This window comes from Tribolium castaneum, chromosome 10 (genome assembly GCF_031307605.1).
Source record: "Tribolium castaneum strain GA2 chromosome 10, icTriCast1.1, whole genome shotgun sequence".
Taxonomy (NCBI): domain Eukaryota; kingdom Metazoa; phylum Arthropoda; class Insecta; order Coleoptera; family Tenebrionidae; genus Tribolium; species Tribolium castaneum.
This window is the reverse complement of record NC_087403.1, coordinates 1,268,510-1,295,115: the sequence shown is the minus strand read 5'-3', so window position 1 is coordinate 1,295,115 and position 26,606 is coordinate 1,268,510. Positions and strand designations below refer to the sequence as shown.

Here is a 26,606-nt window from a genome sequence, read left to right as displayed (position 1 = left end):
TAGAAAGTTAAACAAGGTTTGATCAAATGCCAAGACATCATAAGAGTCAAATTTGCAAAATTTCGCATATGTGGAAACTACTTAACAAGGGTAGTGGGGTAAGCGAGTTAGTGTAGCTTACGCAAGATGAGCCCTTGACTTTGGGAGGGATTGGATTTTTGACTTTCTTTCGAGGTAGTCGATTGTCGTGTTGTCCTTTAAATTTTTATAAATTTAAAAAACATCTTCGTTTGCCTTTTAGTGTCTAAATTGTACTAAGTGCATTTAATCGTAATTTAAATTAAATTAATTTAAATTCTTGAATTAAGTGATAGCGTTAGTGATTAGTGAGTAAGTTAAAAACGAGACAAGTTTAGTGTTCGTTCGATTAGGTAGTGCTGCGAACTGCAACACTTGGGAAGCAGCTAACACCCTGCGTTAGGAGGATTAAAATTTCTAGGTAGGCCCTCAAAAGGATTAATTAATTTTTATTCATTTAATATTATAATATTAAATCATTTAAGTCATTTCGAAATAGTGATCATTATCATTCATTTCATAAATTCTCTCGTAACCACCAAGTTATTAAGCATCGGAAATGCCGAAAAGACCAGTAATTATTTAAATTCTTGTGCTTCGTACTACGTCAGCTATATAAATTTTAAATAAATCGTTTTCTACTTAAAATAACTCGCATCAAACAATTTCATATTTTTCAATTCAACCATCACACCTTATAAATTACAATATTAAAAGTTCTTTATATTCTTTGCTTCTAACTTATAAATCTGTTACGACAAATTTGAGTGAAACGGCATCAAACAAATATTCAACTACAACAAAAGTCTAAATCCAAAACCCACGGTGCTATTCAAACTGTTGTACACAGATAATTTAAGGTTGCATACACCAAAACCTTACGAAATAGAAGGATTTGTTGCTAGTTAAGGATAGGTTTAGAGTAGAACGATTTCTCTTCCGCAACGCGTTAGGCGATAAAGCAAAAGAGTGTTTCTCTTTTGTGTCCAGATCAGAAATTACAGGCTCGTGAGTTGGCCATCTTCATGGGAAGAGTCGTAATCCTCGGGGACGCTCTTCCCCAACTTTAACAAGGTCTAAGACGCGGTGGCAGGTCGTAGTTTCCGCCCGTTGTACTTAGAATGGACGTTGTAATTCCCGTCCCAACGGCAAGTACTTCCACGTACTTGCAGGCTACTACGGACGATCGAGCAGACATAATCATCCGTGGTTATCTGTAATAAACTGATATCGCGAAATGGCAAAGTTCTGGACAAGTCTTTGTCAAAGCTCGTGTACGTGAAACCCGTAAAGAGAAATTACTTCTACATTTATTCAGATTGATTTGTAAAAGCTTGTATGTCCGGGTTTGTTCGGAATTTGTCCTAGGTGTTGATCACCTGACTTTTACCGGAGACGGAGTTTCGGCACTAGGGCGCAAAATTCAATGCGATGCACGTATCAAAGATTCCGCGAGCATGTTATAATCCGCCTTTGGTACAAGTAATTTAGAAACGCGTTGTCAATTGCCTGGATCCTATGAGTTCGAACAATATCATCTGAAACGTAGGTTAATTTATTTGGACATTATCGAATTAAATTAACTCATGTTAAATATTAACGTCATATCATATCAATAAAACCTTTTCGTATCACTCAGCAACTTCGAAACTATTTAGTTGGATCAAACGAATTGTGGTTACGACTCTGAGGTATGTTTTGACGACATTACGATACAAACACAAATAACAATTGGCCAAATTTGATCAAACTTTCATAACCATTGATTATTGTAATCCATCCAACGGAATATTCATCCTTCTTGTAATAAATAACTTTGGAGGGAACTTGTGGTTTAAATTTCTTCTCCCAGGCGTTTTGACACTACTTTGAATCCGGACTTGCGTTACGGATAAATCCTGAACCCTTTCTGATAAGAATTAAGATCAAATTGGGATATCACTATAAGAGTGACTTCGTACATCAAAACAACACAACGTAGGTAAGTGAAATGATCATGTAGCGGATTAATTAACTAGACGAGCCAAATCATTTCAAAAAAAAAACACAAAAGTAAAATTCAAGATTAATTAAATAAATAAATTAAATAAGTTGTAAATCATTTAAACATCAATCAACCATCACCAATCACGGTCTCACTACAGTACCTATGTAATAAAAAGAGATTTTCGCGTATTTTAAGTGTTTTCAAAAAGGTGAATTTTCTTGGCCGAATTTGTTAGACCGAAATCGTATATTCATATGTGTGCTGAAATGGCCCCCAGCCCCAATAGAAAGAGGGCAAAATGCTTTAAAAAAACAAATTGTTCTGAGGGAGACCTTATAAATTTTGCATTTTTTGAGTTACCTTGAAAATCAGGTTGTTGGCCTTAAAAAGATAGATTTTCCAGACACCCTAAAACAGGGCGTCAAGAAAATTGATGTCAAAACAGTATTTATTAACGAACCGGATTTGTATTCTTTAATTTTTTCTTTTCAGTTTACCCTTGAAAATCGGGGTGCTTTTCCTTAAAAATGTTAATTTTAAAATATACCTTTAAAACGGGGGTGTTTTCACAATTTTTTCTGATTTTTAGTTTACCCTTGAAAATCGGGGTGTTTTTGTGCTTTTTTTTAGATTACCTTGAAAACCGGGTTATTTTGCTTGATATTTTTTACTTTTTTAACTACCTGGAAAATCGGGGTGTTTTAACGTTTTTTTTTGCTTTTTTGTTTACCCTTGAAAATCAGGGCGTTTTACTTAAAAAATAGCTGTGTGCTATGGGGCCTTATTAGTTTTTTAGATTACCTTGAAAACCGGGGCTAATTTGCTTAATATTTTTACTTTTTTTAACTACCTTGAAAATCGGGGTGTTTTACCTTAAAAGTGGCTGTGTACTATAGGGGCCTTATTAGTAGTGATGATTGCTGTTAAATTTTGACGCGTCAGGGTCGTTAAGACCTAACGAAGTTACAATCAAATATTTCACTATGTTCAGTTTCGTTCGAATAATTTACCTCCAGCGAGTGAATATTGGAAGAAATGAGAAGTTTCTTTTTATATTTCTGCTGTCAATGCCGGGATTAAGGAGCAGTGTTTTGTAAGTGAAGGGTAAAGTAATGATTTCCGGGGACTTACCAATAAGAAGATTGATACCCAACGTTAAATCCTTGTCGTACAACGTAACGACTTTCTGGTTATCCACTTTTAAAGGAGTGATGTCTAGTAAAATTCCTTCGGTGACATCGCAATGGTCGTGCCCCGTTCTGGTCACTTGATAAACGGCGGTCGTTGGTTCGTGCATTAACCTATAAAAAAGGCAAAACACCATTGTTTCACTATGAAATTGTAAAATAGTGGAAGCAGAGCTTAAATACAAGACCCGAGAGGTTACTAGTCTATAAAGTAAGACAAAGTTGGAGGTTTATTGCAGAAGAAACTTTTATTAACTAAAAAGATTTATCCGGATGAAACCCGGAAATATCATAGTTAAATATTCACGAAAGTAATGAATGCAATTGCTTCGACCGGAATTACAACAGTTTTCGGTCCAAGACGAAAAATATTTAACGCGAATTCACCCGAAACTCAACTGACCTTTTAGAAGCATTACCCTTGGGGCATCTGGCGTATTGCAAGCCTTCTATCATAAAGTAGGAACAATTCTCCCGAGAATTGGTTTACGATGATGAAGGTGATGTACAATATTAAAGTCATTTTCCACTTCGTTTCCAGGATGTATCTCATTACAAGATCTCCCTTAAGAAAAAAAGACACGCAAGTGTTGATTTATTCACAAACGCAAATGACGTTTTTTACGAGAAAAATATCGCTACAATATTGCTGCCGACTCGCATTGACAAGGCTCTACCTGCAACTGGAATTTTCCCATTCTTTCCGCAACGAGTTTGCCAATTCCTTCATAAATTTATGGTTCCAGAAAGTCACAAAATATTTTTACTTGATCTTATAAATTTTCGAGAAAGCGGGGCACCCACATGGAAAAGTTTTATTTGATTATTTATTTCGTCTTGTGTGTATAATGGGAGAGAATGTGGCGAACGTGGTGCGAGTCCTGGGAGGCAACACATTAAAGACGCTCCCTTTGGTGCAATTAGCACCACAAATTCTCCAAGTTTCATCCCCTGCTTTCGAAAAAATACGAATTAGTGAAGTTTAATGATTAAATTTGAATTATTAAAATCCACTCGCACACAACAAGATTTACGATACGAGTCGGCTTCGAAATACTCCAAAATTTCAAAAAACATACACCACGTCACGAAGTTTTGCCTTTAAAATTACATCATCTACTTTCAAGAAGTTTAGCACAACTTTGCCTGATAAAATTATGTGGAAAGGAAAAAACAGTATCACGTGCATATTTCATCTTTATTGTTTTAAAGTTGGGGGTGATAAGAGAAACAATTTTTTCTAGCGAAATTACTCAACGCAGAACTAGTCCTAACTTAATAAATTTCCATCTAAATTCACTTTTAGCCAAGTATCCAGCTGATAACAACAATACTTAAAGCCCCTGTGGATATAATAAGGCCAACGCATGCATCGAAGTGTCTCCAAAGAGAAACGTTGACCAAAATAAACTTCGAACCCACGCTTCCACTTCTAAACTCCCAACTATTGTTGCTCCGTATTCTTGTGAAAATTTTTAACAACTATTGAGTTGTTCGGTTTCTCCAATTCCAGGCCAATGTGAATAATTTCCTGCTGCCTCCTGGACGTTAAGGAAAATATATTGCTTATGTTGGCGGTATAATAAAAATAATTCTAACTAGTGGTGTGCTCACGTTGCAGGCTTATTGCTTCTTGGTCATTAATTGTTATTTATGAGTGCAGTATCTACATATTGATACTTGGGGTAACAGTCGTCCTTTTAATTCCCACCGCTTAAAGCATTAAATCGAGCCGAAATTTTAAATAACGCCACATAAAACCGAATGTTGTGCGATAAAAAATTAGAGCATTTATCAATCCGAAAACGCTATGCAGTAAATAAGAATAACGTCATTTCTTGTTTGTGCAGTGAGTGAATTTATTACGTTTTATGCGATATGGTGCCAAGGGGGGTTGAAATGCTCCGACGCATTACTGCCGCTAGTCTCTTGCTATGAAAATGAAAACATAAACAAAGAGGATACGGCGAGAATGAAAGTGCTTCTTTACTGCCACTTTTTATTTCTCTCCTAATACATCGCCTTAAATTTTGAACAATTGAACGCAAGTTTATTAATTTCCCAGCAATTGGTTTGATAAGCTCCGGAAAAATGAAACCTCGGCCTCCCGAGGGAGCCACAAAGAAACCTTTTCAGGCCCCAACCCCAGGTATGTCAAAATTAACAAAACAAAATACATTATAATTAAACACCGAACAAAAGATTAGGACAAAGCGCCCCGAATTTGAGAAAAAAATAAAACAATGAGAGGAAGTGGATGTCAATCGAGGGGCAAAAAGACCACAAAGAAACCTTCATCTCCATTTAATGAATATCTGCGTATTAGTGGACGGAGAGACGAATCCGCTTTATTTCGCATCCTTTGTCCTTACCTGTTTAGAGTGTGGTCAGTGTCGTTGCTCTGGTTCATAATTGCGTTATGCTGAATGAGATGGGAATCATCAATTCGGACTAAAAGAACATCTCCGCTTTGTATCTCGATTGAGCCGTCCCAGCTCAGCGCCGTAGAATGAGGGCAATTCGATGTTTCAGTAGTATTCAGTATACTAGGTTCAGTCGAATTCCCTTGACCCAACTTCTTAGATCCCACCGACGTTTGAGAACAGTCCGTCGGGACCTGTGCTCAAGGACGAGTGTTAAATTCTATTCCTTCCACCCGTAGCTAATTCTAATGAAATCATTAACAACAAAACATCACACGTCAGCTACAACAGATTTATAAGTGCTGCAAAACCCTCACGGGCTAAACAATCATAAACTAACCCTTATAACAACACAGATAGCTTATCTCAAGCCACTCGAGCACGTGGACGCACTTTCTTTCAGTTAATGATTATGCGAGGGTAGGTGTTCCCGATATGTTCGTTGGAACATAATAAAAAATTATTTTCATATTGGAACTTTTGTTAATTCTGAACCGATGCCAAGTCTGTGTTAATAGCAAAGGCTTTTATCGCTAATACTACATAATCTCTAAAGGTCCACGCTGCCAAATGTCTACATATTTTATTCCATTTGTTGGAATTATTTTTCCCAAAACAAAATTTATAATACATCAAACAGCTACATATAATATTAAATTTTGTTGTTACCTATGTGAAAACAACCCGCACGGTAAGAGTCATAAATATGTGAGTATTTACATCGGCGTAATTTATTATTAAGCTCATTGTTGGTTGTAATTCCCGGGAATATGCTAACCACATCTTTTGTTCAAACTGAAGGATTTAACTATGTTTAATTTGTTCATTGACTTCTTGCATCGTAACTGCAGTACACGTCTGGATCTCGATCGACCCAAGTTGTAAAGAAAAATACTCGGGTAGTGTTGTTTCTCGTCGTCGTACATTTGAAGTGTGATAAAAAACCGAACAGACTGTTAGTCAGGTCTAAACGTTTTCTAAAGTCGCTTTGTAATAAAAGTCTAAAATCAATAAAATTCTAATTAACCTAGCGACCCTGTTGAAAAAGTAGCCGCAAATTTTTGCTCATTTTGTATGAAGCAAAGTAGTGAGCTCGTGACAAGAAATTCAAGAAATTAGGAAAAGGTGGCGGTATTAAATGGATGAGAGTTAAGTGTCAGAAAACAAGAGGGAAAAGTGGAGAAACAGGATCTTCGTTTTAATTCTATTATTTGTGTAGAAGTTTTTTCAATTACCATCGGAATAATCGAGGTCCTGGAGACGCAAGTGCGATAAAAGTCTGGAGTGGTTGGGTGTATGTTTCCCATGATTTGGGCTGAAGGCAATAAAACGGAAAATGTTTAAAGGGAAAATCGGGCAGGACTTGTCGGTATCTGGTGTTAAAATCAAAAAGGAATTTTGTGCCGAGCAGGTCGTCGTCCGGAATCCGTGTTTCATTGAAATTCCTGTTGAAGTGGCCAGTTTTTCTAGTGCCTTAATAGCGGGTTTAAAATTGAGAATATAAAGTGATGGGTTGGAGCGACGCAAGCATCGCATTTAGAGTCTTCAATGCGGCCACCCGTGAAGCGTAAAACGTTGGCCACTCGGCCGAGATCAGTGGTGATTTTAGCCGTGAACGATATGTGATGGAAAATAGTCCCAATCAATATTAAGGACAAACTTCTGCGCCTAAAGAAAAACACAATAAACAATAAATCACCTTTGACTCAGTGCTAAGTCGCGCCATTGTCGACAAGTTCGCAATTTAGAAAATCGGTGCCGCTTCTTGCCGCCGCCGAGGGTTAACGTTGTCAATTTAGATTGCGCACTTGCATGTTTTATTAATTAACCAAAAACCGCTCAGTATCATGAGCCATAACCATGGAAATGGGTCGATATCCACTGAAAACTTAATAGCATTGTTTGTCAAAATTAATACAAACCAACTATTTCACACCCTAGACTAATTTATTCTCAACGATGAATATCTACAGTTATGTGGAAAGTTTACCTGGGCCCCAAATTATACATCAATTATACAACACTATTAGCTTACATGCCGGAAAGTCGGCTGCAATATATGCTAAGCCTCCGGCACTTATTCTGCGTTATGTTACTGTTTACTAAATACGTTCTCCTATTTTCGCTTTAAAACTCCATTTCTTTCCCATTATGAGCTTAGCTAAATTCCATTCTACAGGCACATAATTAGGATTGTGCATATGCAACCGCAACTGCACAAAGGGAGCTTTCCCACTACGTCAAAGACACTTCATACATCTAAATCGTTATTAAGCTTTTATCTCAAGACTCCTGCACATTCCACGTTTCTTCCTCAAAGGTCACTTACTCAAATTAAAAAAAAAGAACCGCACCATCCCCATCACAAAAGAAATTTATCTCAATCTCACTCCACTTTATTTTATACCAAGTCCACCACGGACATGCAATATTGATCCATTATTGTCCAGTCTTACGCTCTCATTCCAAACCTCATTATGCAAACTTGCAAATCTGATTAATGACGACAGAATTCAATATTAATAAGTAATTATAATGCGTTATGAGCAAATGTGCAATAAATTCTTTCGTTCACGAGAAGCCGTGATTAGATATCAAAAGAGTACCGCAATTTCGGCTTAGCTCCTCTCAAATATTGCGCTAAAATATGAGTTGCGTATAATACATACAGATGTTCCCAGTTTCGGAATAAATTAATCTTGCCAGGCAATATTACAAAATGTGCGAATAAGCAAAATGAACGTAATCAATTATCGAGTTAAAAGTGTCATTTACCTTAATTAATTTCGCAACTTTTAATATAGAGCCCTTGTCAATTAATTTACGAGACAGTCTTTTGTTACCTAGTGTAGGCGCAATATTAATAATCCTGATATTTCTTAACATCATTTGCTGACAATTTGGGTATAACGAGGGACGTTTATGTTATCAACAAAACTGTTTTTACCGTGAAAGGCAAATAATTCACAAAAAGATGAAAGCTCAAAGGCGAAGCAAGTATAAAAGAGTTAATTTTTATTATGCTGATACTGCCATTTAATGAAATATTTGCGAGTCAGCTTGTCGTAATAAACAAAAGTGGATAAATCATAAAGACGATTAATAACGAGGAAGGTGATAAATTTTGTTAATTAAGAGTGTTGGAAAATAAGGTGACTGTTATCGACAAAAGCTTCAAACTAGAAGTCGGGCGAAACTATTGGACGGAGCAAACTAATTAGTGAAAGTAAAGGGTTTTGTAAAATAAGAACAATAGAAGCGTTAAATAATGGAAGTGTTCCTCTTTGTTTTGATGTTGCCGAAATGAGACTGTTAAAATGCACTCGCTTGTTATGAAAGCTATTTAAAACTCACTACAGTGCACCTACCGGTTTAATAACTTCCCCATCATGCTATGGACATGGATCAGACACAGTTAACCTCTGGCAGAATTCATTTTGAAGTTTGTAATTTTAAAAAATCGCATTATCCTGATTGCGAAATAAAATCCAAAGTTTTACTAGATTGCAGCTGGTATTGTATTTTTGTTTGGTGCAATAGCACTATCATATAATTAGTATGGTGCACATGCAGGTTCTGCAAGCTCGTTTCAACAAATACGAGATCATATCACAAACGAAATAATGTTTTTTGGCTGTGATACTTTCAAATTTCGCAAAGGTAAAAAGGTTTGGCGTGTTACAAAAACCGAAAAACAAATACGTTGGAGTAGGTTTTGTTGTCGAGCTGAGGACAATAAATCTAACGTTGTGTTTAAATTGGGATTTGTATAGGTGGTGCACGTATTTGTATTAGAGTGTTGTATAAATTTGTCCGAGTAAAACAAACGATAATTAAAGCGCAATCATAAACCCCTCTGGGAAAAATAAACCAATCAAAATAATAAGATTGTATAAATTTGGAAAGAAATATCTACTCGCAAACCTTTTTGTAATAATAATTCCGCCCTTGTCACTTCACTTTTTATTCGCTCTTTCTGTGAGCTTGAAGAATAAAGTTGAGATCGTGGTCGGAATATTATATTATTTACTAGAAGTTCCGTTCTTGTTCGAGTTCGGTTTGAGTTCAATTTCTAAAAGAAGATGTCACCAATCTAACACCGATGTTTGGCACCATAACCGCGAAATGCCCATAAATTTGCATCCCTCCAAACAAAGAAGGAATCGTTTATCAAAACGAATTTCAGCGAAGCTGTTAAACCGAATTAACGCATAAAAAACAAACTACTGCTAAATCACTGCTGCATTAGTGGATAATGTTATTTAGCTCCATTGCAAACATTTTGAACACAAAGCTGATATTTGTGGAAACTGCTACTGGAACTATTCGTCACAGTCCAATTGATTTTACAAGGCATTTACTTCGAAAATAGAGCGCACCATTTCAAGGATTTCAGCAAACACAGACAGGTATTGAAACGATTAGAAAAATGCTGCTCCAATGCAGATGCATTTTGTTATCACATATTGGAAAAAATTCATTTTGTATTCACAAAGAGATATTAAAAACTCTTGACTAGCCTGTAATGAATGGATTCTATATTAACTTTGTAGTGCGCCAAATCCATAAAATCCTTTGTGAGACCACAAGTAGCTATTAAAGGTAATTTATAGTTTAAAATTGCCATCGCAGTCTAATTTGTTTGATGTGGAAGGAATATTTCACTATTTAAAATCTCACCGTAATTAATTACCTGAAAATATTTTTGTTATTCGGATGCTATTATAATATGTTGTGATTAATGAATAGCAGCTTGCATAAATAACCGCCGACTACACGAAATATCTGTAATTTACAGAGCGAAAATTATTAATTGCATAGATTATGAATACTTAACTATCTATTCACTTTGCCAAACGAAGAATTATTAAAGCTTCATTCCCTATTAATTTTTAATTATTTGTTTGTTCAATCGCTTGTACTGACCGTTAAAAATGAATAAAATGTATAAATATAAAATATCCGGACCGTTAGTTTTTAATTATTTTGGGAGAACCTAATCTGTTTGTTTTAATTACTTGTACCAACAAATATAATGATAAACTGCAGAATGATCAGTGTAATGTACAAAAAATTAACGACCTGGGGCCTGAATCCGAAAAATGTAGCGATTTCAATCACGAAAATGAAATAAATGAAGGCTGAAATCATTAAACGGTGGTTAAATGAGATTGAAAATGAGCCGATTTGGTGTTTTTTGGTGGTAGTAACAGAAGGTAGCAAAGTCACATAAGACTGTAATTAGCGTGTCTTTGTGATAGTTTAGCCGGGTATCCGAGAGAACACAATATTTGATTTCAGGTTTCCGTTTCAGCATTGCATGTCGGTAATTTAGTTAACCGGAATAGGACCCGCAGCTTTATTTGTTGTAATTTCAATTTCTTGGAAGGTAATTTAATTGAAACAAATGTCCTCCATAAGTAGGCTTTAGCTTATAGAAATAGTCCAGGAAATTAAGTAAATTTAGTGCGTTCAAGTTAAATTAGCAATTGTTTTCGTTTAATTAACATCGTTATTGTAGGATTTCTAATGAAGTTGTAACACCAGGTATACTTACAACCGTTTCAAAGCGGCGTGTTTCTTAGTATTAACGCAGATTCCAAGTTTCGTGTTGTTCATGGATATCCGGTATTTTATAGGGCTAATTTATGCTACAAGCTCCTGGAATCTTGATGTATGAGGAACAATGTCGACATAGACACTAAAGCCTACCGAAGTTGTATAGTTGCCAGACTAGTTAATGATTTATGCTAAGCTATATTTAAATTAAATTTCCTGTTTATTGCCCCAGAACCATTCGCACGGAATTGAATAAATTGCACCGGCCCTGCCATCCCATCAAATGCTACCTCAGGATAGAAAGGATTTCCTTAAATTATTATTTCAGACATAAATCACGTTAAATCGCAAGAAAATTTCTTGATTCCCCAGATTTACTCCCCGGAATTAAACGATCCGGTTCAGATCGACCACAAGAAGATTACTGCATTAAATGGTGGCCGGCGCCATCTTGCCACAATAAAAATTTTACGATATTTTTACATGTCATATGGCCGGTAATGCCCGGATTACCAGAAAGGATCACAGGCCATCGCAAATAAAACCAGTTACGGCCTGATTCCTGCAAATAAGCACCTCGGGGTACCATATATTATATGCCTCCCGACATATGTTTAGTTTCGCATACCTGTGGCGAGAAATGCGGCTATTTCTCATTCGATAAAATATTATCACGTCATATCGTCTGCCGTTAAAAAGAAAATTTTAATTCAACGATGCAGCGAAACAGCCAGGCAATAACCCCGACATTGTCTCACCTGGAAGCTTATTACGTATTGTTGGAACCATCAAAGATCATGGAACACAATTTGCATTTATAAGGGAGTGAGGGAGGCATAATCCGCACTAATTTAAAAACACATTAATTGTAACACTCCCGGAATAAACCGGTTGCCCCGCTAAGCTTTCTTGCGCGGATTTCAAATTAAATTTATTTCGCTTAAAAAGCTCGATATTCGATAAAAACACATACGTGAAACACGAGATTAAAACTAACCTCGTTAGACAAAATTGCAATAATCATAGACGGAAATGTAGACTTCGCTCCCGAGAAAACTGATTAAATTTTCTTTCAAAAATAAAACAAATGGCAAGATATGTATATTGTTTCATATATCTAAATGTACCGTGTTTGCCATATTAAGTTTAGCACCTTTTATCTTTATTATTTGCACAATTTCATTTCAAAATTGCTTTCATAAATAAAACCGAGCCGACAAGTGCATTAAAAATAAGTTTAAAATTGCAAATTCCTTGCACTTGGATGAAATTACAACGTTAACTATTTTAGATTAATAAGTGACACTTTGGAGCTGTACATCTCGAGAAAGCACTCAACATAGTCGTACACTTAGCCATCGATTTGTTCTTTGGCACACATCACTAGAAAATGTCACGTTCGTTTATAAAAGTAAAAAACAAGAAACTTTTTCAATAATTTCAAAAGCGCAAGAGATTCGCTGCATCACATATTTAATGCAATTCCCATTTAACAATTTTTAATGGCAAGTAAAGAACATTACAATTTATTGATCAAACATGCATGTGCGCAAATCGCGTTTACATAGAAATTTTATATTAATTATTTTAAATGACATTATTAAGAGGATTTTATTCATAAAATCCATTTAGTCAGTTTATTCATTTAGTTTTCGTTCGATTTTCCGTCTAGACGAACTTATTTCGAAGTCGTAAACAGTCAACCCAATCTCCGTGATTTTATCATTTGAATTAATGATAAAAATAATTAATTTTGTTGGATTCATAGAACTTCCACCAATTTGTGTATTTTGGTATCTCGAATTGAAACATGGAAAAGTTAATTAAGTCAATTTATTTTACTAAAATAGTGCTGGACTGTTTTTGTGAACGGTGCCAAGAAAATTGCTCTCAAACATTTACTTTAAAAATGATTTGCAGTCAATTGCTAATTGAGTTGGTTTTTTGTAGGAGATGAGATCTTTTTCGCGTAATGAAAATAAAGTCGATTCGGGCTGAAACGTCTATTGTGTATTATTGCATTATCACAGAATGCGTGCTAGAGCGGAAACAGTCTCATAACTGCAAAGTAGAAACATTGGAAGAAATAAATATGGTGTATTGCGAGTGAAGAAATATCTAAAGTGGGAATAAAAATTCGTGAGATGAAAAGTGTAGATTTGTAATGGGTGTATTGCGGAGATTGGTATTGGATGTAATTTTTTCGAATGAATCGCGCTGAATTTATGAGCAGATTAACATTATTGTATTCTGCGTGTAATTTACGAGAAAGTTAAGAAATTAGGTTTTATTACTATGGTGTTGGAGTGTTTCGGAAGGCTTCGTTTCAGGAGTAGCGTATTCAGGAAAGAAATACTGCATCGTGTATATTTTAAGGGTTTTATATCGACTTAGGAGTGCTCCAGACTAAGATATATATGAATTTTCATAATTTACTCGCTTTTGGGTATTTTTATATTCATGAAATATGCCGTTTGAAAGATTAATCACGTTTATGGTGGAATATTGGTTTATGGACATCGCGTTTGAAAGACGTCGGATACTTTTTCCGTCTCGTTTTGTATTTCGCGAGATAAAATTTTTGTGCGCGGGTGAATAGTGAGAAGATAAATTGTCCGAGTAGGTGACTATGTGTGAAATGATTATGGCAAAAACGCAAATTGGCCTCGCGAAATATACGTACAAAACATGTTTAAATAGATAGTGTCAGTATTACGGGATATACGAGCATCTTATACAAAGTAGTAGGGGTTATTTTTCATTTAAATGGTTATCCTGCGTAGAGGCCTCCTGACAGGATTAATTTTCAAACCTGACCGCCGTTTGAGAGTTTCTGACACCTAACGTCCCCAGAAAGCCATGATGGATGATCCTCCGTGCAAATAAAACTTTTTAAATAAAATACTTACTTATCCCATCCACGATTTTATTCACTCATCAGCAAGAGGGAATAAGTTTTATTGCAGCATTTATGTGCAGCGCTAGCGCGAAACGTGATGTATGAATATTAAGTTATCAGGATTTCTACCGTCTGCATTCGCTGCATAATAAATTGTTTACAACAGAACGCACACTTTGAACTTCTTACGAGACAAACAACCAATTAAAAAATCATCGACGGGTGATTTCTTTGACTTTGAGCTTTTGCGTTTTTCACTAGAGCTTTCAAAGCTCGCGTCAGGGAGTATAGATTACCGATGCAAATGTCGTCCTGATGAAGCACAACTTTGTTAAAAACTTTTACATCAGCGCAAGAAAAACAACCTCATAAGAGTCAAATTTACTCCATTATGATTAACTTTCATTTAAAGTTAATCAGAGTTCAACCGATAACTAAGTTTTATACTTTACTTTGGCTCTCAATGCACTCAATTAATAACTCTATATGAAATAAGTTGAAATTTGAAATTAAAGGTGCTAGATTCAAAAGCAAGTCCTTCGGGAAACCGTCGGAGTTAATATTCAATTTAAAAGTAATAACCTTTAATAACTTCCTTTACTTTTTAGAATTAATGCCAAGATTTCGAATAATTTATTTCGCTTCAAGTGCAATTATTTTAATGTTAACAATAAAGGAGTCAAATCTGAATGCAATTGCCATTTGTCTGTGTCACTAAACACAAACCCTTGCACGAAACTTCTGACAAGTAGAATTATTTATTGCAAAAGTTTCACTCAATCAATATAATATTCAAAAATATCCAAATTAAGCGGTTTTATAATGAAAAGATGCGAAAGAAATCGCCATGAATTATGAAAATGAGACGACTAAATTCTCGGGGTGACAAAGGCGATTATACAAAATTTATTCGTTCAATTCTGGCTTTTTCAACCCTCCTTTCATAGATTTACTCACCTTAAATTTAACCTAATTTTCTTTAACATCATGTATATTTTAATTATAAACTTGTTAACAACAATAATTTTCTACGTAACTTTAAGAGAAATTTTGTTTAGAAAAGCACCTTCCAACGATATTAACTTCTGCGGTTAAACCAATATTTGATTAACATAATTTGAAAATTAATTAACACGAATGAATTTTTAACAATCGCTAATCAACTTCAGCCGCCAGGGCCAATCCACGTCATTTTTATCATCTTCTCATTTTATAAACAAATTTCCAATTTTCCGCTCTTTTGACTCGTGTTATTGTATTTAGTAAATCAGCTTTTTTCATCTAATATATCTGAATTTTTTACGTCCGGTTTAATGACCAAATTCGATTAAATTTGAACGCTACCTACATCAAAGCACCAAACATAAATAAAAGAAACAAATTAGTTTCATTACTCCTAATTGATGAAACTTTTGATTGCCAACTTAGCAAGGGAATTATTTTAATACGTGCTCGTATCTTTCCGGCAATATTTTCAATTATGTTGATAGCTTTGGTGTAATTGCTTGAAGGAAAAAAATTACGCAGGAAAAGATTTTGCTGCAGGGAATGTGAAAGATATTGTATTTTTAATCATTTTATCATTTTATTTTTATGTCTGTACGAGTAATAAAGCAAATTATTTGTTTGCGAAGGAATTTCCAATTTTCCGCTCTTTTGGATCAACTTATTATGTTTGATAAAGTAAACATTTTTCATTTTGCGTTATTATTATTATGTAACCGCCAATTTGGATCAATTTTTCAACTGCGGCTTCATTGCAATTAATTAATACACCCTTGAAGCAAAAAATTTGCTTACTTCTGTCAAGCAAGTATCAAACTGGCTCGCCGTGCTTGTTAGTCGCAATTGTACTGATGTGTTTTGAGTGTAAGAATAGCGCCCGTAAGTAATTTAGAAATTTAGTAGAGACACAAACGCAATTACTCGAGGCGTGTGTTCTTGTGAGCAACGTAAAGTCCTATAACCGCAGTTAATTAAAATAAAACCGTGAATTGGTGGAAAATTCCAAAACTAATTAAACGGAATAGTTAGGCGTGCGTTTGGTTTATGTTATTTTAATAATTAGGGTCTGCTTTTGACAAAGCTGATTCCGGAGAACAGTAAAGCAATCGGAAAGGGAAAAAACTCCTTTGAACGCAACTGGAAGCCGCAATCTTCGATATCAGTACCTAGCTATCAGTAGACTAGTTGGCACGAAGATTATCGCGCTATCTCGTTATGGCCTCTGGTAAAGTGTTGGATTAAATACCGAAGTTTGTGGATTCAACTCCCATTCACAGCGGTTGTCTGACATTAGAACTGAGATTACAGCTTTCATTTTTCGTTAATTGCTCTTAATTAGCAATGAAACGAATCGACGCGCCACTTGTTAAATAAAAATCACCGAGACGGTTATTTACATCCGGTCGGAAAGTCGAAGAATGCGCGCTTTCCCAGGAAGTGCATTTCTCGACTTTCTCCGCAAAAATTTAATGGAAGGAAACAGAAACCGCACACAAACCGAAGCGTTTAATTTATAGAAGGCAAAACCAAAGCCTTAGAGGCAGTTTTGTTGGCGGCAACTTCGCGATGTTAAACGCTGCGGAGAATACCGTGTTATAGATTCTGCGGATGCTGGATTAAAAACACTGGAGGGAGTTTCCCTTCCTTTCTCTAAAACAACTCAAATAATATTAATTAACTTTACGCCTTTCAAGCGCCCGAATTATTCAAAAATAATATCAGCTAACTTGACAACCAATCAGCCACCCCCTGGGGTGTTATAGGCCGCGAAAATCCTGTGTTCCTTACATTTCGGAGTTGAAACGTTACGTAAAAGCACACCCACTCTCTCAATATTCATTAACCGAACAATTTAATTACACTTACTAATATTTTTCACAACTCAACTTGCATTTTTATAGGCTGATTAGCCAAATTTTCAGCTATTTTATAAGCAGAGCAAACCAACAGAGCGAATATAATTTAAATTTGTAAAATAGTAGAGAGCTTCTACATAGCAGTTGCATTTAAATGGCTTATTTTTGCATCTCAAAATGCACAAATAATTTTGGCAAATTTTAATTTTTTAGTTTCGCATTAAACTTTCGCAAAATATTACGGTTAAAAGAGTTTGGCTGCAATTAAAAAACTCTTGTTGTCTTGATTCCCCTCGGAATTGGTTAATTCCGGGACGTCGTGCGCTATTATCGAAAATTTTGGTGGCGGCATTAATCGGGCTGATAACGCCCGGGCCAATTTGTTGTAGCGACGTGTGAAATATGCGGAGATATAGTCAACTCTACTACTTACCGTTATCGGCAATAAAAGCTCGTGCGTCTCGTTTCCCTTCCAGATGCGATATTCCGTGGGTAAAACGGGCACATCGCAGGCAAGTGCCTGGATTTTTTCCTCGATAGGTGTGAGAACTCGGTGCAAAGGCGGATACTGCGGCCGTGTTTCGGTGATTTCCGTCGTGGTATTTAGGTTGAAATTTGCTGATGTCGTCGTTGGCACCGGAGAAGTGACCGGACTGTTGCCAACCGGATCCGCCTTGCTTTCCGTGACGCTTTGAGTCGAGCTTGTGGCCGGAGTGCTTGGAATTAAAGTCACATTCGGGTTTTGAGTCGAGAAAGAGTCGCTCGAGGGGAAAAAGAAGAGTGACGCGATTAAGATCCGATATTTCATTTTGATTAAGTCGATTTACACTTTTCACCTAATTTAGTCGCATCTGCGGACTCCTGCAACAACGAGAAACACATTCAGCCGAAGCGTGGAAAAATGGTGGAGGCGCCGGGATAGCAGAAACCCCGCCAAGGAAATTATTTACAAGTTCCGGTCGACGGTTTTCACATGAGTTGATAAATTTTTGGTTAAAATTAACCACGCTTGAAATGGTTAAAAGAAGTCAAAGTGTACGGGATGCACAACCTTACTGGATTTTAATTAAATAACTCGACCAGTACTAAACGAAAACATAAGTTAATTATTAAATTCTCGCATAATCATTAAAAGCCATCAGTACGTTCAATTAAACAATGGCTAATTTTAAGTGTACAGAGGAATTAATTCCGAGTTAAATTGTGATCCTGGCGCCTAAATGGCGAGACCGGTAAAACGTTACTGGCGAATCCGAAATTAGGCCGTATCTTTTCGCGCTAATTCAAGCAACAAATTTTAAGTTGTAAGACGCTTATTCGGTTTTAAATGCCCGATTATTTCAGCGGTTTAATTTTTCAAAGCATTAATTCAAATGAGGTGCTGAAACTATATGGGCAAGAGTTCAAATCAAAACATAATCGACAATTTCGACAAGAGTCTCGGTTACAACATGGTGTAAAAAATTATTAATTTTCCCTTCCCTTCACAATGTGGATTTGATGTGCTGAAGCAGCGACAGGCAGTCAAATGTAACGAACGAGTTTCAGTTTTGGCGAAATTATCTGAAAACGTGTTTATCAGAGTGTGATTAGTCCACGGTGACAAAATTGAAATTTTGCATCAGCTAAATATTTAATCACTTTATCGAGTCCAAGCAACAAAAAGAGATGATGTTTATAGAACAAATTTTATTTATCTTGCTATAGCCATTATCGATTGGTTGACCCACTATTTTTTGGAACATTATCTTTTCATTTATGAATGTTCGTTGTTGCGTAGTGGTTGATAAACAAAATTCGTGACAGATCAATTAGGACCGTTAATTAAATCAGCAAGGGGTATATAACCTCCGCGCCCTTTATTAGGCGGTAATCTCTTAGTGCTCCTCATTGATTATCAATTTTAATCACATGTCGCTGAAAGCGCAATAAGAAACAAGCCGGGTATTCGCTTATGCACTTGAAAATCCCTTTCACCTTCTCTTGCTTCCGAAGTACCATCAATGCCGAGAAGTATAGGGAGTGAAGGCGAGAGACTGGAATTAATGCATTAGATGTATCACGCCCCTTCGCAAAAAGGTTTCGAATTCACCCTAAGGATCCTATACACTCCCTTTACGCTCCTTGTTCAACAAATTTAACCCCCTGAAACAATATTCTCAGCGATTTATTACACAACTCCTATAATTTCAATCTCGTCCTTACCATCGAATTAAGGTAATTCATTCCTAAGCCCACTCACAATTACCCTGACGAAATAATCCGTTTAACATCGACTCTCTTTCGAAAAAATTCGACAAACCAGATTTTAGCAGACAGGGGCCTGATAACGCACACAAATGACAGATTCGCTCACTTTTTACAATGACACTATCGCGATTCTAATTCTTAAAATGGCGCAGCCCGGCGCATCCACCAAATTTTTCAAAAACAGTTATCGACAGCCGAACGTTGTTTATCTCGTGCGTTTATCAGACACGCCATGCACTAATAATTTGTAATCTGGCTATGGGGATACATATGCAATACAGGTAATGCACAAGTCAATGCACACACAAATACTGCTGACTAACATCGTGTACATATTGCTTTATGCATTACTGAACAAACATGATGCTCATCCGAAATGTGAAAAAATTGCATTAGTCGATCATACTCCGACACACATATCACTAAATCAAACTTTCGGCTTAAATGGATATTATCCCGGCGCATCCACCATTTTTCGCCGGAAGCTCCCAAACAATTCGGTTTAAAATTATAAATTATTAGACTATTTCAGTAAGTAATAGAGTACGAATCGGCTAGATATTCTCTACATAAATTACGCTTGCAGTTCCAATTCGCAAACTACAATGAAGTACGAACTTCCGTAATTCAGCTAACGTGAAACAGAATCTGTTTGTTCTAATTTTACCTAAAAAATGAAACAAAACATTTGCATGGAAAAGTGTTGATGTTTGGCACATTTTTGGGAGCAAGTTAAACATTTATTTATAATTTGTATGCTCCACATATTCACTACTTAAACAACACATCGCCCTCACTGGTGCTAATATTATTCAACCGAAATGAAAAGCAAACTCCCGTGCTATTAAAAATAATTCATTAAGAGATTCTTCGAACATATCCACAGCATCAAAACCCCTTAAAATGGGCACAAAAATTTCCGTTTGAGTTGAGCGAAGCCGAACTAAATTTTATTTAGTGGTCGTCGGGGATATTGAATCGTCGCCTAATCGTCTTAGTGAGACTCCCATGCTATGAATGTCGTCTATTATACGAAAAAAATCCAGTCCAATGTAACCAACCGACCACGATCTAAATCTCGAGTATCCGTGACACTATAATATATGGTTCGATGAGTTTCCTTGCAGACATCAGCCAAGTGGCTCTTAGAGTTATATAATCACCTGACAGATGTAGCATTTGTTTCGCGCCTGGCCGTGTAATTTTTGAGTTAGGGCGTCTGGATTTATGCTGTGTATAATTTGTTAGGGGCTTAATTAAGACGTAGTGTCAGCCTTTTGGATATTTCATTAAATGTAATGTTCGCTGAACAAATTCGTGCCGTTTCATCTTTCGACTGATTGGTGCTGACAGTTATGTATGGTAAAGCGCATACAAAGTTCCAACATTAATATAAACATCCATTGCAAATTGCTTTAACTTAATTAGTGTAAAGAGAAAATTAAACATTTTCATCCACGAAAATCTGAATAAAAGAGTTGGGGAAATTTAAGAGAATCTCTGCAGTATCAAAGAAGTTTAAATTAAAACAGTTTAAGAGGAAGCAAAACGAGCGCGTTCTTTTTCATAATAATTAATACCTACCCCATTAATAGCCGTTATAAATATTAAAATTAATGGTTGTTAAGACATTGTAATTGTTGGAAAGAAGAAAATAAAACACGTTATTATTCATACTAATTTATTCGTATTTTTTATTTGGAGATGATCGCTTTAACAGCCGGAATTTTCCGGCTTTTAGCACTCTCCTATAACGGAGGATATTCGCGAAAACTATATGTAAATCATATTTAACGCCATTTAAACCAACCGTGTGCACATCGGCTTTAAAATTCTCGATGTGCTGTAAAAGTATGCTAATTTTCCAACAGAAAAGTACTTACAAATGTTATTACAAAAACACACACCTAACTTAATTATCACATAATTAATTAATTAAAAATGAATTTTTCTCCCGGAGAGCCGTAAAAGGGCGCGCCTTAATTTAAGATAAGAGCATTAGTTGTGCAATTGAAGTTCCATTTAGTTTATTAAATGTTGAAAAGTGATTTTCCAGCCCATTTGCCAAAACAAGTTTCGTCTTAAAACCTCATTAAAGTAGAGTGCATTAAAAAAATATGAAGCGGCTTTGAAAAATTTTGACAAATTTGACGGCCCTGATTAATAAATGGTCGAATTGGTGGTGTCGGTCGCTTATATAACCGTTCAAATGCAACCGCGCACCTATAAATCAACTTTGAAACTTCTTCTAATCCTTCATTTATCAAAACATTGCGGTTTGAGTTATAGCCGAGTAAATGAGCACGTGTTGTGCGAGCCGCTTTTTGTCAAGTTTCGCGAATTAAATTTTTGGAATAAAAGAGGGAAATCGTCGGAAATATACATGAAAGTTTGGTCCTGTTTCAATTTGCAATATTTCAGAGTTGTCATTGCAACTTACCGATAACCTCGCCGATAACGGCCCTGCGTAAACAAACACACGCGCTTTGCTACCGAGAGAACAGAACTGCCTGAATATTACCTTCTGGTGAACATTTCATATAATTCCCGATGAATATTGGTCCAACGCAGAATCCGTGCGAGATTGGGATTCTGCGCCCTATTCCTGCTGGATCGGTAGACGCCTTTCCTGCATCCTGCGACGTCACACACTCGCTTAAATTGACACAGTTTCATGCAGTGCCCGATAAGAGGTTGAAAGTCCCAACCCCCGATATGAAAAATCGCCAAGCCGTTAATAAACATTCAAAATGTAAATAGCCTCATCCATTATTGAAACTCGGTGCATCACAGCAGGATTGAGACGTTATTTTAAATTTATTATTAGCAATTGTGATGAGATCCTTTAGGGGAGGCTCATTGAAATTCCGCGATATTTCAAATTAATCCGCTCCCAACTGTTGAAACTTCGACTATTTAATACTTTCCTAATTCCAGTCGTCTCAATACGACCAGTTTATAGACACTTGATGATCTGCCATAAAACAAACCACTTTAACATTCAGAACAGCGAAACCACAAATATTTAATCTGTGACGATACCGCTCCCAAAACCAGATGCTGCTAATACAGACACTTTAAATGACATTCACGCGCTTTTCTGCGTGGGGATTTAAGGGAATTCCCTAATAACTTAAGTCACATATTCCGCCAGGAAAACTTTATATCCGGCGCTACCCACAAACTTGATTTTATTACATTCATTATCTTTACGAGCACACTACTTACCTACCCTATTCCGCACATTCCCCCAACCAATTTATTTCCCGCTTATATCCAAAAACTAACGACCAATTTAACTAATTTCAAATTTATCAAAATTTTAACGCCCCCTACGCCCATACCCACTAAATACGCAAAGCGTCATCTAACAGACAACAACAAAACATCCCCAATAAGCCGAAGGCAACTACCCTTATTTCTCGCATTTTCGGATTTGAAACGCGCTTTTGTATCTGAGCAAACACAAACCAGCGACCTCTTCCGCGGCACCAACAAACCAGAACCTCCATCGGAGTTGGATCCTCTCTCTCATAAAAAACACAACACCAGAAGCAAATGTTCTAAGATATATAACAACACTTTTATCACTAATAGCAAAGCTTAGTACCTACTTGATTTTAATAGAAGATAGAAAGAAGAAAAACTTACTTATAATGACAATATTAAAAATATTATATGTATAATATATATTATATATAATGATTATATATATATATATATATATATATCTTATTATTATATATTTATAATATATATATTATATATTAGATAACTCTGAGTGAGATTTGATTTTTGGCGGCACTTGTTAAGCGACTAGTGCTGCTGTACCACGCAAGCTTTGGAAGTTGCCTGCTGGTTTTGAAAGCCATTTTTAGTAGAGGTCGCTGCCAATGCCGGAACTTGGTGCATGCATATATTATAGAAACGTATTGTATCCATGGAAGGGAGTGACATCAGTTGTATTTACATTGTATTTTCTGAGAATTATCGTAAATCAAACATAACTTGAATTTGAATGGTCGCCTTAAGTAAACTACTGCATTTCTGCCGAGCTGCGCTTCTCCATCTTTAATTTAATATTAGTTTGAATAGATCGCTATAGGTAAGTTTTGGTTTGTTTTGTGTCTATTTATAGAGTAATGCTTTGGCTATTGTATCTGGGGTAGAATTAGCATTAGAAATGTAAATAAATGCTTCTAAAAACGCTTTGATTTATAGGAAACCAGGCGCAATTTGCTTTAATGTAGCTTTCTGCCATCCATTAAACTTTGTGCTAAATTTCTGGCACTCTCAAGAGGAATGAAGCTTACGTTATTAATGGTAATTTTAAATTTGATTCAGTTTGGTTAATAAAAGAAATTCTTTTTCTCGCAATCTTTCTATTAATAATCAAGGTTGCTACAGAAGTTAAAAATACATGTCGGTAAGATGTTATTTTTGTTTTAGCATGTTGCTGAAGATAATTGCAATGTTGAAATTGCTGGTTTTCGCCTTTCTACTGACTGTAACTCGTGTCTCATCCCGCAATGACCCTAAAAACGACCCCCGAAATAACGGGGACCTAGCCCTATGGATTGACGAGAAACAGGTCAAAATGTTCAGTGGTACGTCATTACCCTCCTTACCCTAAACCAGTTATAAAATGCTTCTTATTTAGGTATGTCGATGGAAATCTACGCAATTGTGAATGGCAATGTACTGCCATACATATTAGATCCGAACTTTGAAAAATACTTACCAGTCATACCTTCTGAAGTTAGTTATGTTAATTTTACTTGGAAAGCAGGGATGAAGAAGTATTATTATAATTTTGATCGATTACAGTCATTTGATGAGAGTATTTTAGAAGCTCCAGTGATATCAATTAAAACAAAAGGAAGAGTGCCGAAACGGCCTAAAGAATTTAGTATTTTATTGCCATGTTTAGGGAACAGTTCAGGGGTTGCCCCCTTTGGAATAGGGCTTTTGATTGAAAGTAGAAAGGGAAAACCTCTCAATGGGACGCCTTTGCGTCTCAAACTACGTAAAGAATGTTCCCAGAGAAGTAATAACATAAAAAATGTCTTATACAGTTATAAAGAATTAAAAATTATAGATCCTGACCCTGAGTGTGATAAAAAATGTGCCAACCAAGGCTGGTGCAATAACGAAAAAATTTGTCAATGCTCAGAAGGGTACATGGGACAGTACTGTCAAACTGCACTGTGCTATCCGCAGTGCATGAACGGCGGAAACTGCACTTCTCCTGGCATTTGCAGCTGCCCCCCGGGATTCCAAGGCAGACACTGCGAAGGAGGTAAATGCGCATTTCCGCCCTTTGTCTCTGCCTAACTGAAACATTAACAGGTATTTGCGGCGAGAAGTGCCTGAACGGCGGGAAGTGCGTCCAGAAAGACACCTGCGAGTGCTCCAAAGGCTACTACGGGCCCCACTGCGAATATTGTAAGTATCCCAGTGTTAAAAAAGCAAAAATGACTTATTTTCCGCAGCCAAATGCATCATCCCTTGCCTCAACGGCGGGAAATGCCGCGGCATCAACAAATGCCGATGTCCCCAAGGATTCCGCGGCGACCATTGCGAAATTGGCAAGGCAAAACCGCACAGAAGCAGCTGCAAACTGGCCTGCAAACACGGCACCTGTGTGGACAACACGTGCGTTTGCGACCCGGGATGGTACGGACGACTTTGCCATCACAGTAAGTCCAACGTCGCCATATTGAAATGTTCTAACCGGTTTTTTTTCAGTGACAATGTAACTGACTTTGCCATATTGTTGTAACGACGAACACTGATTTTTTAATCACTTTGTTATACTAAAATTATTTTGTAAAGTTTGTATTTTATATATAGTATATTTTTAATGTAAGCTTTTGTTTGTAATTAAGTGTTTTGTATGACAATCGCTTGTGATATAGAATATGTGTATTTTTTTAACTATTTTAATAAAATTGGCAAAACCGCTTGACCCCGTGTTTGTTTGACCTGACCAAGCGCCCGGATCATAACTTTGATAATTAATTTGATAACGTCGAGTGCAATCAGACTGCACTGGACATTTTTAATTGAGTTGGAAGTTCGCATTCTACCTGAATTAAGGACAGTGGATTGTGTCATTATTGACAATTTCGTCGCTTATTCACTGCATATTGAATAGAGCTGACCGGCGAGAGCGGATAATTCTCGAGCGTCAGCGCATTTTTTCCTAGCTGTACACAATAATTGAATCATTACGGAACTATAAAACGCTTAATTATAATCGCTGATTGGAAATTTTATTTTCTTGTTTATATCCACCAGTTTTTTACCGAGAAAATATGAATGAACTTTGATTGCGGTTATTTAAAAAACTGATCCAGTTTAGCTAATTTCATCAAGATTTTTCCAATCAACCATCAATCAAGGCCGTTTTTGAAGTTACATTTTGTCTACAGTGCCCAAAGCGGTGCGTTGATGAAGCAGTTATTGCAGTGGAACTGATGAATAGAGAGTTTACTCTCTTCGTGATTATATCACAGCAAATATTGCGTTGTATATTGGAAGAATTCCCGATGGAGCGGCCACAGGCCATTTACAATTTTTTTTCATTGAAAACTATACAACAAATTCAATTCAATTTGCGTCAAGCGACTGCAATTGATCACAATAATTGGAAAGGTCTTCAAGTAAATAACACGCAAGGTTGCCTTGCTTGCGAAAACACATTTAATTACATTTAGGTGTTTTTTGCTCACCAAAAGAGCGTTAATAATTTAATAACCAAAAAAACAAAACGTACGGAAATGACCGTTTGCTGAACAAATCGCGTCCAATATGCGATTAAAATTTTTCGGTATTTACACTTTTTTAATCAATCAAAAGCAACCGCAGAGAAAATCGGTATACAAAAGTGGGGAAATCATTTAAATAAGACAAGGAAATTATAAAGAAATTTTTAGAAAATTTAGGGTTTGGTCAAATGAGAAATTCTAGAAAAAATTCAAAAGCTTAATAAAAAGATTTCTGGCCGTTCTTGGACATTTTTGTCAATTCATCTTCAATTTTTGCGGAATGACAGTGCGATAAAATTAATACCGAATCATTCATAGATATACCTGAATAATTTTACTCATATTATTAATAAAGTAAATCACGCTCGAGTGCTGTTATCACCCGATTTAAGCTATTCAAGGCCTTGTTATCAACCTTGCACTACGTGGGTCGATTTTAGCGTCAAAATTTTTAATAAAAATAAATGATTTTCGAATTAGTATTGTCGCCGGTCCTACTCTAAATATTGCATACAGAGTTTTTCCATTAGCTAATGCAGTTTCCCCTAACAATGTTTCAGGTAATTGTCTACGGAACAATAAAAATCTATTTATTACACGCTTCCTTGTTATAAATTCTGCAATAAACTTGAAATAATTTTATTCGCACTTA

The 26,606-nt window shown here is 36.1% G+C and overlaps 2 protein-coding genes and 1 long non-coding RNA gene across 6 annotated transcripts in view; 1 reads left to right on the top strand and 2 right to left on the bottom strand.

Moving 5' to 3' along the window:
• The window catches only part of wry (weary), a 43,542-nt gene extending 21,783 nt beyond the window's left edge, over positions 1-21,759 (bottom strand). For both annotated transcript variants that reach the window (XM_015984402.2, XM_008192660.3), the window contains exons 1-4: positions 21,625-21,759; positions 17,368-17,795; positions 5,565-5,809; positions 3,137-3,306 (exon numbers count right to left, since the gene is read on the bottom strand). In XM_015984402.2, coding sequence (XP_015839888.1) covers positions 3,137-3,306; positions 5,565-5,809; positions 17,368-17,742 — 790 coding nt within the window. In that variant the 5' untranslated portion in view covers positions 17,743-17,795; positions 21,625-21,759. The remainder of the gene's footprint in view (positions 1-3,136; positions 3,307-5,564; positions 5,810-17,367; positions 17,796-21,624) is intronic.
• Positions 5,810-9,352, bottom strand: LOC107398860 (uncharacterized). The gene is made up of 3 exons (XR_001575594.2): positions 6,285-9,352; positions 5,956-6,189; positions 5,810-5,897 (listed from the first exon to the last, which is right to left on the bottom strand). It is a non-coding gene; the product is annotated as an uncharacterized LOC107398860 (long non-coding RNA).
• A 1,320-nt stretch (positions 21,760-23,079) lies between the features above and the next one.
• LOC656230 (shifted) lies at positions 23,080-25,152 on the top strand. 3 transcript variants are annotated; one of them, XM_962773.4, is made up of 8 exons: positions 23,083-23,289; positions 23,406-23,507; positions 23,634-23,791; positions 23,845-24,231; positions 24,283-24,483; positions 24,534-24,629; positions 24,677-24,883; positions 24,933-25,152. In XM_962773.4, the coding sequence occupies exons 3-8, from the start codon at positions 23,635-23,637 to the stop codon at positions 24,941-24,943; spliced, it is 1,059 nt and encodes a 352-aa protein (XP_967866.1). In that variant the 5' UTR covers positions 23,083-23,289; positions 23,406-23,507; position 23,634; the 3' UTR covers positions 24,944-25,152. The 3 variants fall into 3 exon arrangements, with proteins under 3 accessions (XP_008190898.1, XP_008190892.1, XP_967866.1); XM_008192670.3 differs by having other exon boundaries at positions 23,081-23,289; positions 23,845-24,483; XM_008192676.3 differs by lacking the exon at positions 23,406-23,507 and having other exon boundaries at positions 23,080-23,289; positions 23,845-24,483.
• Positions 25,153-26,606: the final 1,454 nt, after the last annotated feature.